Source organism: Nuphar pumila, chromosome 16 (genome assembly GCF_984573655.1).
Source record: "Nuphar pumila chromosome 16, dmNupPumi1.hap1.1, whole genome shotgun sequence".
Taxonomy (NCBI): Eukaryota; Viridiplantae; Streptophyta; class Magnoliopsida; order Nymphaeales; family Nymphaeaceae; genus Nuphar; species Nuphar pumila.
In genome coordinates, this window is record NC_143264.1 from 72,212,562 (window position 1) to 72,226,033 (window position 13,472).

General features: G+C 40.0%; 1 protein-coding gene across 3 annotated transcripts; it reads right to left on the reverse strand.

Moving 5' to 3' along the window:
* Nucleotides 1-227: 227 nt before the first annotated feature.
* Nucleotides 228-8,984, reverse strand: LOC149813532 (uncharacterized). Of its 3 annotated transcripts, none has more exons than XM_089992158.1 (12): nt 8,700-8,982; nt 6,818-7,374; nt 6,615-6,704; nt 6,283-6,522; nt 5,571-5,792; nt 5,103-5,421; nt 4,697-5,010; nt 4,481-4,590; nt 4,288-4,391; nt 4,101-4,177; nt 3,918-4,008; nt 228-956 (listed from the first exon to the last, which is right to left on the reverse strand). In XM_089992158.1, exons 1-11 carry the CDS (start codon nt 8,887-8,889, stop codon nt 3,919-3,921), a joined length of 2,313 nt encoding a protein of 770 aa, XP_089848284.1. In that variant the 5' UTR covers nt 8,890-8,982; the 3' UTR covers nt 228-956; nt 3,918. The 3 variants fall into 3 exon arrangements, with proteins under 3 accessions (XP_089848284.1, XP_089848285.1, XP_089848283.1); XM_089992159.1 differs by lacking the exon at nt 228-956 and adding an exon at nt 3,247-3,618 and having other exon boundaries at nt 4,306-4,391; nt 8,700-8,984; XM_089992157.1 differs by lacking the exon at nt 228-956 and adding an exon at nt 3,247-3,618 and having other exon boundaries at nt 8,700-8,983.
* Nucleotides 8,985-13,472: the final 4,488 nt, after the last annotated feature.

The following is a 13,472-nucleotide window of genomic DNA, read 5'->3' on the forward strand; positions in this document are numbered from 1 at the left end:
CACAACCCAGCAATTAATTCCTAGCAAATAGATTGTCGAACATATCTGAAAGGCCAATTTTGCCAAAGGGCCAAAATGCCTAGTTCACACTTCAATTCACATATTTTGAATTAAAATATCCCGACAACTTAAGCGTGTGTAACATGGTCAAAATAATCGAAACAAATATATTGATATTTCAACCCCCAAAATCCAACGTGTCAAAAAAAATATGATCCAAGGGCTGGTAAACCACATTCTAAGGGCCAGATGGGGCAAAAAAATTTAAAGTTTTCAAACATTAAAGCTTCTCATTAGGAACCACGAGGGAGTCAAAATTTTGACCATGGCACATTTACATCACAAGAAAACACCTTAAAAAAATTTCATGACCTAAACATGTCTTTTATTACAAAGAACCCTCACCGAAGCGAGGAAAAGCCCTGGGCAGAGTCCCCCGACCACCATGCCTTACTTAACCCACCTCTGAAAGCTACGGACACACCCGTGCAACAGTAGGGTTTGATCCCGTGCGTTCATCTGAACACCCTGACAAGTCACACCCACCCCGCTGGCCACACTGGTGATAAGACCCTAAGCATGTCATCTACAAGGTTTGTTTAGCAAGAAACGGTCGTGAATCATGTATCCACCATGTGCTAACAGGCCTTGACAACTCTAGTGCGCACAATGTGCAAAAAGATTTCAAGACTTGACTCGAAATCGAGTTTCTACGGTGCTCAATCAAACGATACAGCTGTTTGATACATAGACCGTGTTCAATAAACCATCATCATAATGATAAACAAGCAACATCTTATTGGATTAAGAATGCTTTTTCTCCAACTTGAAATCCTACATCATAGTTGGGAAGGGGTAAAAGAGGAACACCATCGCACATATACACATACAAAAGACAGTTTCCAGCAACCACGGGGGTGTGATGAGTCTCCACAACTGCCTCCATCAAAAGCACCCTGAAAATTACAAAGGAGAAAAGAGAAACCCTGCACTTAATTGCATCCTTAGTTCACATTTCTGATTTTTCTTGAACCTGATGCTGCTGCAGAAAAAGCTCAAACCACCAAAGGCTAATGGAACAAGTTAAACCAATAGTCTCCAGCACTCTACCGCTGGAAATATAAAACTCCACTTACAAGTAGGGACCCAAGTTATGACGATTCCCAACAGAAAGACCATGTCACGACCTAGCCCTTTTCACTAATAGAGCTCACACCACAGGATCATAACGTTCCCGACTTCAGGGCCGATAGGACATAGCTACAGGCATGAATCCTGTAACCTGAGAAAAATCACGAGCAGAACAGGAAAAAGAAGCAAAGGGCCCGGATTGAATGAAGCATGTCATTCAGGAACACAAAAATGGCCAAAGCCAATATTCAGGAACACAACAACAAATTACACAACACAGGCAGAGAAAGCCAAACTATGAAAGTGAAAACAACCTATATCTGTGTTGGGAGTTGTTACAGGAGTCCAAATCAAGCAAACAGAAAAAGTGAATATCAAACGTTGCTTAACCAACCCTACAACTCTCTCTCACCCACAACATCCTGCATGGTTTAGAGTATCCACTAATGTCTAAGCAGGCTACAGAAAGGTCATCTTAACCTGTACCACTTCGGGAAAGAGTTGGCTTTTGCCAATAGTTAACAGAGAAAAAAGACCATAAATAAAGGAAAGCAGTCATCCCTAGTTAAAGATCAAATCCGTCACCAAACAGTGATATTGGCAGTAGATCACTGATAAACTATAACGAAATTGAAGTCATGATTTTAGTTTTCCTCCATTTCTTATTTTCCAAGACAAATGCATTAGACCACTACTTGCAAATCATCTGTAATAAAGCATATCAAAAACCTAATGAAACATCAATATCTAAAGAACCCTATAACCAGCTATTTTACCAACTTCCATAAGCTCTATATAATGGTTTCATATAGCAAGAAAGACTGCAGTCTGAATAATTACTGATGTCCTGATTCCTTAACAGCACTAGCTATCTCATCCAGCAAACTGAATGCTTTTCCCAGACAAGATAAAAAGTAGGTCGAAATCAGAAGGCAAACACAGTGGACCTTTTTAAAGAGACATCTCACCTGTAAATTCACAGCCACCGTGAAAAGAGTAACAGATACCGGAGCCACATAGGTGCTGCAATAGAGATGTACATCTTGGGAATGCAGGACTGACCCGAGGCTCAGATTCCAAATACTAGGCTTAGAACCAATATCTCAATTCAAGTAACCACATAAACCTCAGAGGCAAACTGAATGGAGCTCCCAATCCAAGCATAACTCCCAAAAGGCTCCCAATTAGACGAAAATTATGTGCAGAACTAAGCAAATGAGACAAAAAAAGGCTGAATATTTAGCAGAACTTCCAAACCCTATAGAAAGTCTTTAACAACCAAATAGCTGGTTTAAGTTCCTAGAAACCTACCTCTAATGCACCACATTTCCTTGCTTCAACCCAGTCATATTGGTTGCTTCTCAAGATGCGAGCATAAATGGCTTGTTAGCAGTAGCCATAAAACAAAATAAACTCAGGGTGCATGTCCACAATGATAAAAGCTGCACTCTCCAAGAAAGTTGAGAGTTAATGCAGGAAGCCAAAAAGATCACCTCTTTTTGCACCAAATGCACTTGCTTCAACTCACTCATGAGTTGCTTACCGAAAAACATGAAGCTAAACAGTTAGCTTGACTATAGCAAAATGAATCATGATCACGAAGAAGCATTCTAACGAAGCTAAATCTGTATAGAACATGCTAAATATCAAAGCAAAGAACGTCATCAGTCCAACACCCCATCCATAACCAAATAACTTTTTCTGGTTGGCAAGTCTTTGGTTTGTTGCCATCAATAGTCACTGTTCCATTCAGCAGACAGGCAAATGCCATCAGCACAAATTTCTAGGCTACCATTGAAATGTGCTATCAAAGGCTTAATTTCAACAATTACATTTCCACAGATGGGTTTGCACTTGAATGCAATGTCAAGATTTATAGCCATACACAGCTTTAGAAAATTCGAACTAATATAAACACTTGTAGTCATGATCCAATGCTTGCTTAATAGCAAGTTCTTCCAATTTCAGTTTAAAACGAAAAGAATATATCCACCCGAAATATGGACCTGATGGCTGATGAAGCATCCATACCAAACTTAGCTCAGAACTTTGTCAATGTAAAAAAAAGGTGCAAAAGCACGTTGTATGATGCTCATAGAAAACTCACAAAGCATGTACCCTCAATGTCTATCCATAAAATAAAGTCATAGAGAAACAAACAAGTACGCATCTGGCACATACTGCCCACAGGATTCCCCTTTGTTCTTAAGATACTCCTGACCAATAAATTGAAAACTCTAAACATGAAAAGCTCATCCGGGGATCCATTCGTTCTCATTAAATAACAGATACAGCTCAAAGCATATAACGTTTTTTCTTTATAAATCCCTATACTCATTCCCTACAAGCATGTCTTACACTTCAATGACGTAAGCTGCATTTCTTGGAATCCATTCTCAAACCAAAAGCTTGCATTTGTTGTTGTAGGCATCAACCATAAGCTTTAAAACACCATAGCCTACACCAGCTCCATTTGATGTCATATCTCTGTCATAAACACAATACCATATGTGACCAACAAGCTCCAACTTCACCTACCAGATCATCATACAAAAGCCAAAGCAGCATCTTCCTTCTATAGATAAAAGTGCTAAATGTGAAGGCAAGCACCACAATCTTTTCATACTACCAACCAATAAAACTAAACACGAGATAATAATCGTAGTAGCAGTAGCAGCAGTAGTAGTGGTAATAATGGTAGTGATGGTGATTGGTGGTCATCGTAGTACTAATTATAGTAACAGAGGCAGTATTAGTAGCATAATAAAGACAATAACTTTTCAAACCTCAATAATATGACCCTGATCCACTGCCGCTTAAGTATCCACTGCTACCCAATCCGCGGCTAGAGTAAAGAGATGAATAAGAACCACCAACCTGCAAAGAAAATAAAGTAAGAATGACAAATATCCACAGTAGAACTAGCAATTTTCCTTTTTCAAAAGAAGAAAAAGCCTCTAGGATCATACGTCAGCCCCTCCAGAAAGGTAGTCACTCCTATAGCTTGAAGAATATAGGCCTCCAACATCACTGCCACCAACTGATCCTGTGAATGTGCACCGAAAATCCAATATCAAACATCATAGAAAGCTCAAACATTCAATTAGATTCCACGGAAATTATTACTCAAGTATCAACTCTTGCAAGGAATTCTACCTCCACCATAACCCATACCATGACTATCATATAACCGATGTGTATCTTGTCCTGCTACGGAACTGCGACTGGATCCACTATACATGTGTGAACTCCTTCCAATCCTAAATAAACAACATGGGCTGCCGTAAGTCAAATCAAACCAAATTGAGTGGCAAAATTCAGTAAGAAAAATAAGGTCAAGTCAAAGAACCTTGCAGATTCTCCATAAGAACCATCACCATATTCTGAAGCACTACCAACTCCATAATCCAGACGAGCCCTTGATTGTCTAGCATCAGCATATCTTGAGGGAACATCAGTCTTGCATAAAACAGCATGATTTCAAATATTTAGTCCTCCAAACAAAAGGGAAAACTAAAGAAAACTTTTCAACTAGCATCACTTGAAAAGGAGAAAGTTCACCTACCATTGAGGAGTAGGGCCGCTTTGATCCTGAAACAGAATCATAGTCACGAACACGTCCATCATGATAGCTTGGAGGTTGTTCAAGCCGACGCACATAACCTTCATCTTCATATGTTCTTCTTGCTGCACCACGAGAAGCAGTTTCAAATGCACGGTCAGAGTAACCAGATCCACGAGGAGGGTAGTCATCTCTGTAAGACGGTCGTCTCTGAGTGGGTACTCTGGGAGCAAATTCTGCTGGTCTACTTCTGGGAGGAAGCTCATTATGTCTACCATAATCCCGCTTTGAACTGCTCTTGGGATAAGCAGGAAATGCTGGAAAAGACAACAGCATAGGGACATATTATTATTTACATATTAAAAAATATGCCCTGCAAAGAACACAATTTTGTGCAAAGCAGTCATACGAGGTGGTCTCCTGTCATATGACCGTTCCGATGGGGGCATGTGCCGTACTCTCTCAGGAACGAGAGGTGCAATAGGACGCCTGTCCCTAAACCCAAATGGCCTTCTAAACCCACGGGAACCAATAGAACGCCCACGACCAGTAATTCCACGTGGGACACGAGCAGGAACTCTTCGAGAATCAAAGCGTAAAGAACCACGGCCCCAAGGTGCCCTTCCCCCACGAATACCACCCCGTCCTATCCGATAATCTCCTCGAACACTTTTCCTTTCTCCTCTACCTTTCTGATGTGGACGTGACAAGCGTGCCCTGACTTTTATCTGAACCAAAAACAACATAACTAGGACAGTTCAGGACTCAAATTAGAATTTTAAATCAATGATATCAAAATAATCACAAAGTGTATGTTCACCCTTCATTTGAGGGAACCAAGAAAACAACAATGACGAACAAAAACAGTTCAGCTAACCTTGTTGTCACCATCGCCCAGCTCAGCATTATTAATGCCTTCTGCACATGCAACTGCTGCATCATGGGTGTCAAATGTAACAAATCCAAAGTCCTTTCTTTTCGCAGATGGCATATTACGTGCAAGCTCGATCTTGTCAATCTCCCCAAACTTTTTAAGCTGCTCCTTGACACGCTCCTCATCCCATGAAGCAGGTAGGCCATCCACAAAAACTGTTTTAACCTGAAAATAGAAAAGAAAAGAAAAGAAAAGAAAAGAAAGATGGCAGCACAGTTACCATGCATTTAAAAGTAAAATTAAGAATTTAAAAAGTCATAGACCACAGAAGCACTACACATGCAACACTTCATATATATATATATATATATATATATATATATATATATATATATATATATATATATATATATATATATATATATATATATATAAGAGACAGAGAGATGAACAGAAGGAATGAAAATATGACACGTGAAATGCAGGATGGTACTGGTTTGTCAAACATCTATGGCAACACAGAAGCAAAAAATAAAAAGCTTGAGATCCACCAGGGAACAAGACAAAGGAGCATGCCTGATTGTAGATTGTCTCATTTGAAGATAGCTCACAAACAAAGCTTGCAGAAATGGACAAACACATTTTCGTGACCATAAAATTGCAAGACTAACCATATGTGTAAATCCATCAGGAATGGTGTATTAACTCAGAATACCTGGGCCATGATTTCGTCATCAGGTTCAATGAATGAATCTGCAAAAGCAACTTTGGCAGCCCTATCAACACCAAACAAAACATCCCGCTTTTGCAAGAGCTTATAAGCATCCATGGCATCCGAGCGAGATGAAAATTCCAAAAATGCAAACCCACGGTTCATTCCTTCATTATTAGAATCTTCAACCAAAGTCAGGTCCTCAATGTTCTCAATACCATAGCTTTTCAGCTTCTCTTTTAACTGAAGAAACAACCATGTAATACATAAGAATTTAAGAGAAAAGATTGCAAATTGATACAACTAAAAGAAGTAAAGGAAGGTAAACTACATACAGCTTCCTTTGTCCATGTCTTGCATATGTTACCCAAAAAGAGAGTGTCGCTATCCTGACTAGGAGAAACACCACACTGCTTTCCATGAACCTGAAAAGAAGTTGTCTAAGAAAAGACTGCACATTGACCATATATGTGAAAAAAATCTTAAGAGCCTACCAAAACAGCTTCCAGTTTTTTTTTGGGAAAGACAGATTTTTTACCACAGGGTTCTTCAGCTCTTCAACAGCTCGTTTAGCTTGTTCCACGGTAGCAAACCTCAGGAATGCAAAGCCCTTGTTTTTCTTAGTCAGAGGATTCATCATCAGTCTAACTTCAGTAACCTTACCAACTTGACTAAAAACTTTCTTGAGATCCTCTTCAGTAGCATCCTTGTCCAAACCACCAACGAATATCTCAAATTCCTTCCTCTTCCAATGGTCCTTAACAACCTCATGATGCTCTTCTTCCTCTGCATCAACAACATCATGATCCTCCTCGTCGTTCTCCTCATCCCCTTCAACTTCAATCTCTTCACCCCCATCTTCCACTTCCTCATCAACCATGTCAGCATCTTCATCACCTTCATCACCTTCATCATCTTCATCACCCTCTTCTTCATCAGTCTCCTCAATTTCTGCTTGATCATCATTTTGATCAAGTTCTTTGTCACCATAATCCATACCAACATCCTCTTCAGGTTCAGACTCTGGCTCATTGTCCTCCAATTCTAAACGTTCAGCTTTATCATAATCATCATAAGTTGCCTTCACTTCTTCCTCTGTTGTGCAAAGGAAAGATAGGCATCCTCTATTATTATCAAAACAAATATTGGAAGAAAGATCGACTTAACTCTGACTCACCTAGGAGTTCGAGGATCTTGAGACTAAAACCAAAAATAGGAAAATGGTGGGGAGGGGGGAGGGAGGAGGAACAGCTAGAAACAAATTGGTCAGAATTGAGACCTTGAATATAAAACAACAATACACTGCAACCACAACTAGGCATACACAAAGAGCAAGCAACTCCAGATCCTGGATCACTTCCTTATGCAGTTATGTTAAGAAACCATCTTTTGTCCATAACTTATTGTTGATGACTAGGGTGTAGCAAACCAAAACATTTCGTAACCCACAATTAAGTTATAAACATTTTCGGTGTCCAAGGAGCGGGGGAAAAAGAAAACAGAAAAGCATGACTGCATCTTTTTTTGTAGCATTAAATGTTCATACCAAATAACCAAAACAAGCAAAATAACACCACTATCAAGTATGAATAGCGAGTAGCTGCCGAGACCATGCCAGTTTTTGCCATTTAAACCATTGTAAAATGGAAGGACTACCTAGAAATACAGATGCACAGTGCAAGTGAAAAACGGGGGGAGAAGATAAGAGCATAGTTGGAAAATAGAGAACAAGTGAACAACTAAATCTTAAATTATATGCCTACCAAAAAACTACAGCGGAGGCCAAAATCACCAACATGCTACTGCACAAACTAGTTATATTGCCAAGTAAGAGAAAGCACAGATCCAAATAATAATAGAATTCAGATATTAAAAAAATAAATAGTTTGATAAACACCCAGCCAAAAAGAAAAGAAAGAAGAAATAACTCAAGCCTTCCTGCAATCCAGAAAACATTACTTACTTACTAAAAGAACCCCAACAAAAACACCAGCCCACAAAAACCTTTCACCCCCGCAATGCTAACTATAATTAACCACCAACAGTACAAAACAAAAATTCCGAATAATTAGTCGTAAAAACTATAAAATTCGCATCAAGGCGAAAATCCTAAGAAATCAAAGGTTTTGAAAAGTCGACACCGAGCTAACGAAAACACATTAAATCACCAACTACGGCAGAAATTATCACCAATTCACCATTGACCCCATTCCCGACATCATTAGACACATGTACGTCGCCACAGAAGGAACTGATCATCCTATGAAGTAACAGAACACACCGAAACTCAAGAAAACAACCAAAACCAACTCTCCTTAAAAATCACAAACCTACAGAGAAAGAAAATGAGCAAAAAACAGAAAGAGGAAACGGAACCGAGGCGGATCGAGAAGGAACGGAGCAAAAAACAGAAAACCCACCTTTCTCATTCGACTTCGTCAGATTCTGCACGGACACCTCCGTCACCTCCTCGACGACGAAGACCTCCTCCTGGACCTTGTCCACCTCTGGCGTCGTCTCCGGCTGCTTCTGCGCGGACCTCGTCGTCTTCCCGGCGGATTTCTTCGGCGTTGGCGTGCCGTACGCCTTCTTGGCCGACCGAGGAGGCATGGCTCCCTTCCTTCGGGTAGACACGCAGAGGGAAACCCTAGAAGAGAGAGAGAGAGAGGGGGGGCGCAATTGACAAAAACCCTAGATCGCTCCAATTACGGAAATATCGCGATGGGATGTTTATGGCAAGGAACTAGACGAGCCTCTCCTTCGTAACATACCCCTGGACTCAATGTGGGTCAAAGCGGGCTAAGTCCAAATTTCTTTGAGCCGTTTGCTGAAGAAAGTGGGCTTAGGCCTGGGCTCATGTATGTTTTGGGCCTCGGCTCCTGGATCCGTATTGACAACTAGGGATGGCAGTGGATGGGGCGGGGGCGGGGGACAAGGTCTCCACCCCCGCCTCCATCCCCGAACCGGGATGGATTTTAACCTCCGCCTCCATCCCCGTTTCATGTCTTCCATCCCCGGTCCAAACGGGGGCGAGGCGGGGCCCTGTTTCCCCTTAGTCTATAGTCATTCCTTAAAGGATTGGGGACGGGACGGGGTGGGGCTAGCCGGGGATTGGGACAGGGCGGGGAAAAGCGTAAGTTCATCCCCGCACGGGGATAGATTTTAACCTTCATCCCCGCCTTCATCTCTGTTTCGTGCCCTTCATCCCCGGTCCAAACGGGGCGAAGTGGGGCGGAGCCCCGTTGTCCCCCGGTCCACTGCCATCCCTATTGACAACGTATTCTGGGTAGGTCCGAGTCACTGGGATCAGCCAAGGTTTAAAAGCATAGGTCCTTGCCTGCGCTCCCTTTTGGTCTGCGAATTTGTCTTATAGAATCAATGGGTTGGGACTGAACCAGGCTCAGCTAGACCCTTTGCATCTGGCTATGAGGCGCCAACACGGGGTAGTGGTCCAAGTCTTTAAACCAAAAAGGCGATTAGTTTTATGTGGTGGGTTCTTGAATTTGGATCACACCTTGATCAGAGGCGGGTTTGGTAAATGGAGCACATAAACCAAGTTTGAATCCGGTAACCAATTGGGACTAGGGGTGTCAATGGGTCGGGTTTACCCAAACCCGATCCAGACCAAACCCTATAGGGTCTACGGTGAGAAATAAGAAAACCCTATTAAGACCCGGGTCCGGACCCAAAGGTTCGATTAATACATGGACCTAGGTATAGTTTGTGAAATTTTATACCAGACCCGGGCCTGACCCGAGTTACGATTAAGACCCATAAATTTTCAATGTATAAATGATCAAAATATTATTTTACAGGGTCTGGTTCATGTATATTTTATCGGGTATGGGTATAGTTTCTCTTATAGTATACCTGATTAGAACCGGGTTAGGACCCAATACCATACCCAAAAATCTGATTCAAGTCTGGTTCCACCTTGGTCTGAACCAAACCCAACAGGTTAACACCCCTAATTGGGACGTTATAAATAGAAACAAACTGTTCAATCAGAGCTACTTTGGTGGGTCCAAAGATTATTATCCGGTTACCACTGAGGTGATATCCCATGTGGTAAGCGGGGTCCTGTGTCAAGCTGAAGGCCCAGGTCCGAATCCCTCTGCCACATGGGGCTAAAGAGATATCCGGTAGGGGTCAGACTAACCCCAGCTTGCCTTTCAAAAAAACAAAAGATTATTATCGGGCTGGCATGAGCCTTGGTTAGGTTAGCCCTGACCGTTAGTAGGCCTGCGTCTTGTTCCCCGCTACACATAAGGAAAAATAGCGAAATATGTTGAAAAATCTGTCTTTTCCCAAGAAAATATCAGCTTGTATAAAATTAATATATATAACTAAAAATGTAGAGAAATATAAAAATAGTATGCTTCAAAGGTGTATTATGGAATTAATATCCCCAAAAAAAATGATACACACAAACTAGGAGATATTTTGAAAATATCACATTTTTGGGGTATTATATCATCCTTTAAAATATCATGTTAAAATCACGATATTTTCAAAGTATCAGCACTACGTGTAACTAGGGGTTGGGTCAACAGGTTGGATATGGTTCAGACCCAGGTGAGTCTAAACCCTGATCTGTTTTTGAGGTGCTGGTTGGTACCGGGTCAATTATAAGAAAAATCATACCTGGGTCCTATAAGGATTACATAAATCAGATCCACAGGCAGAATAATATTTTTTCCTTTTTTATACCGAAAATCACAGATCTTAATAAGAACTCTGGTCAGACCCAGGTTTGGTTTAAAATTTCACAAACAGTACCCAGCTCCATATACTAATCCGACCCTTTAGGTCCGACCTGGTTTCTAATCGGACCTCCTTTTTCATCAACAAATTCAAATTCCCACAATATTTACAAAATCAACTCGTGAATTAATAAGCCCTTCACAGTATTGATACAGACCATGATCACTTGCGTGTTTAACATCACAAAATCATAGTGAACCAATGAACTGGATCATTTTTTTCTTCTAAAGCTATGTGCCCCTTCTGTTGAAGAGAAAAAAAAAATCAGGACAACATTTTGCAAGGGTATGTGAGCCATAGCTTGAGTATGAAAAGCTCATGTTGCAATTTCGTCAACTTCCGAATTGAACACGAAACTTGGAAATGCTGTGGTTATGTCCCTGCAAGAGACACAACAGTATCTCAGCAAATCAAATGAAGATACTCTAAGATTGAAAAGAAGAAAAGTGAAATTACTGGACCAAAGACTACTAAAAACAAACACAACCAGCGCCTTCAAGTTCATTTCCAAGAATACCTAAGCAGTTAAAGTTCTAGCTTTTTTGGATAAGCAGTTAAAATTCTTAGTTTCTTACTAGCATGACATGAAAGCCCAGAAATATTGGAGGGTTCAAATCTGATCAAGTTTGGAGGGCATTTGAAAAGCATCCCAAAAAAAGTGTAGAATTAAAAACTCTTAAACCTGCTAAGAAATAAGGATTTCTGAAAAAAAATGCCAACTTGCCATTTGATCTAAAAACTAGATAACATGACTCATAAACCAAACTTTGACAATTGATAACCAGAGAGAAGGCATAACAACAAATCCTAACATATGCCTCATGACCTCCAAAAGATTCTCCTTAACCAGATGCCAACAAAAAGATATTTACCAGTTAAGCAAATAAACCATACTTAACAGGGTATATTCCCCACCTTGCCTAGCAGTGCTGAAACAACGAAAGCAACAAGGAAAGAAATGAAGACATCTAGGATACCAGCATTGCTGCAATACAACAACAACAACAACTACACCTTCATCCCAAAACAATTGGGGTCGGCGATATGAAAGCATTGCTGCAATATGCAAGAAAAATACAGTGGAGGAAACCTGCCCTTCATGTGACAAATGGCACCAGATATCAACGCACAATCTTTCCAATGGAAAATCTCAAAAAATTTGTACACTTTTATTTACCTTACTTTTGGAAGAAACCTATCAGTAGTCATGATCTATGTCACAGAGACAGGTACAATCCATAGTCACCTGAATCGTTAAAGGTAATTTCTCAGGGAGGGTATTTCTCAAAGAGATTTTCAAAAGTTCATAAATCTCGAGAATATCTCGAAAAAAACTCTGGAGTTTAAAATTTTGAAAAAATATAAATAACAACAAAAAACTAAGAAAATAATAAGTTTTGCATTATTTTTCTTTCAAAAACATAAAGAAACATGTTTTAAAGGTTTTAAAATATAAAAGAAACAAAAAAATAGGAAATGCAAACTTAAAAAAAGAAATTTTCTCAAAAAATATCACGATAATATCGTGATATTATCGCGATATTTTGAAAATATCGTGATATATTCCTGCTATTATCGACTACCTTCACTTCAAATAGCTGATAATATCGCAATATTTTCAAAATATCGGTGACAGTGGTACAATTCAACACTCGACACGAGGTTGAGAAAGGACAGTTTTTTTAATCAATTGTAACATTTTTTGAAATTTAATATATAAGAGTACATTTTATTTGAAATAATATTAAAATGATTAAAAGATCATAAACATATAAAAATACTGTTTTACGTCACAGCCATGTCCCCTAGACACGGGACCCTACACGGCATGTCCCTGTGATATATAGGTCATGACATTTTCCAAGCAAAAATCAGATTTTAGATAGATTCCAAACATAGAGAAAAGCAAAAAAACTATTCTCATGCGTTCTGTTGGGTTTAGTATCCCGATCCAACAGCAGATGAAGGGGATGAGCGGAATGCACAGGTATGCAGAAAGACAAGCATGCTCATCGAGAAAACACACATCTGTTCACTAATGATGCCACTTACTTAAGGTAAGGCAGATTCATTATTTTCATCAGTGATGGATTCCGAGAAACAAAGTTCTGCCATTCACATTTATCAATTTTCCCATCCCGGGTGACATCAGCTTCCAGAAATGACTGTCAATTTCGAGAGTCACCAATAAGTTCTTTAATTGCCAAACATAAATTTGCAGGGAAAACCTCAGAAGGCAAATCTAAACATTTACAGAAGGTGCAAACTTAGTTAATACTATAGCCCTTGTGATCGAGCTCACTATTTGACAGTTTATATGGCATATGGCACGGCCGATAGGCATGATCCAGTTGGATCTGAATCTTATTCCAAATGGAATTCCAGATCCATGATGTAGTCATTGTAGGGCTATGTCACAAAGACACGTG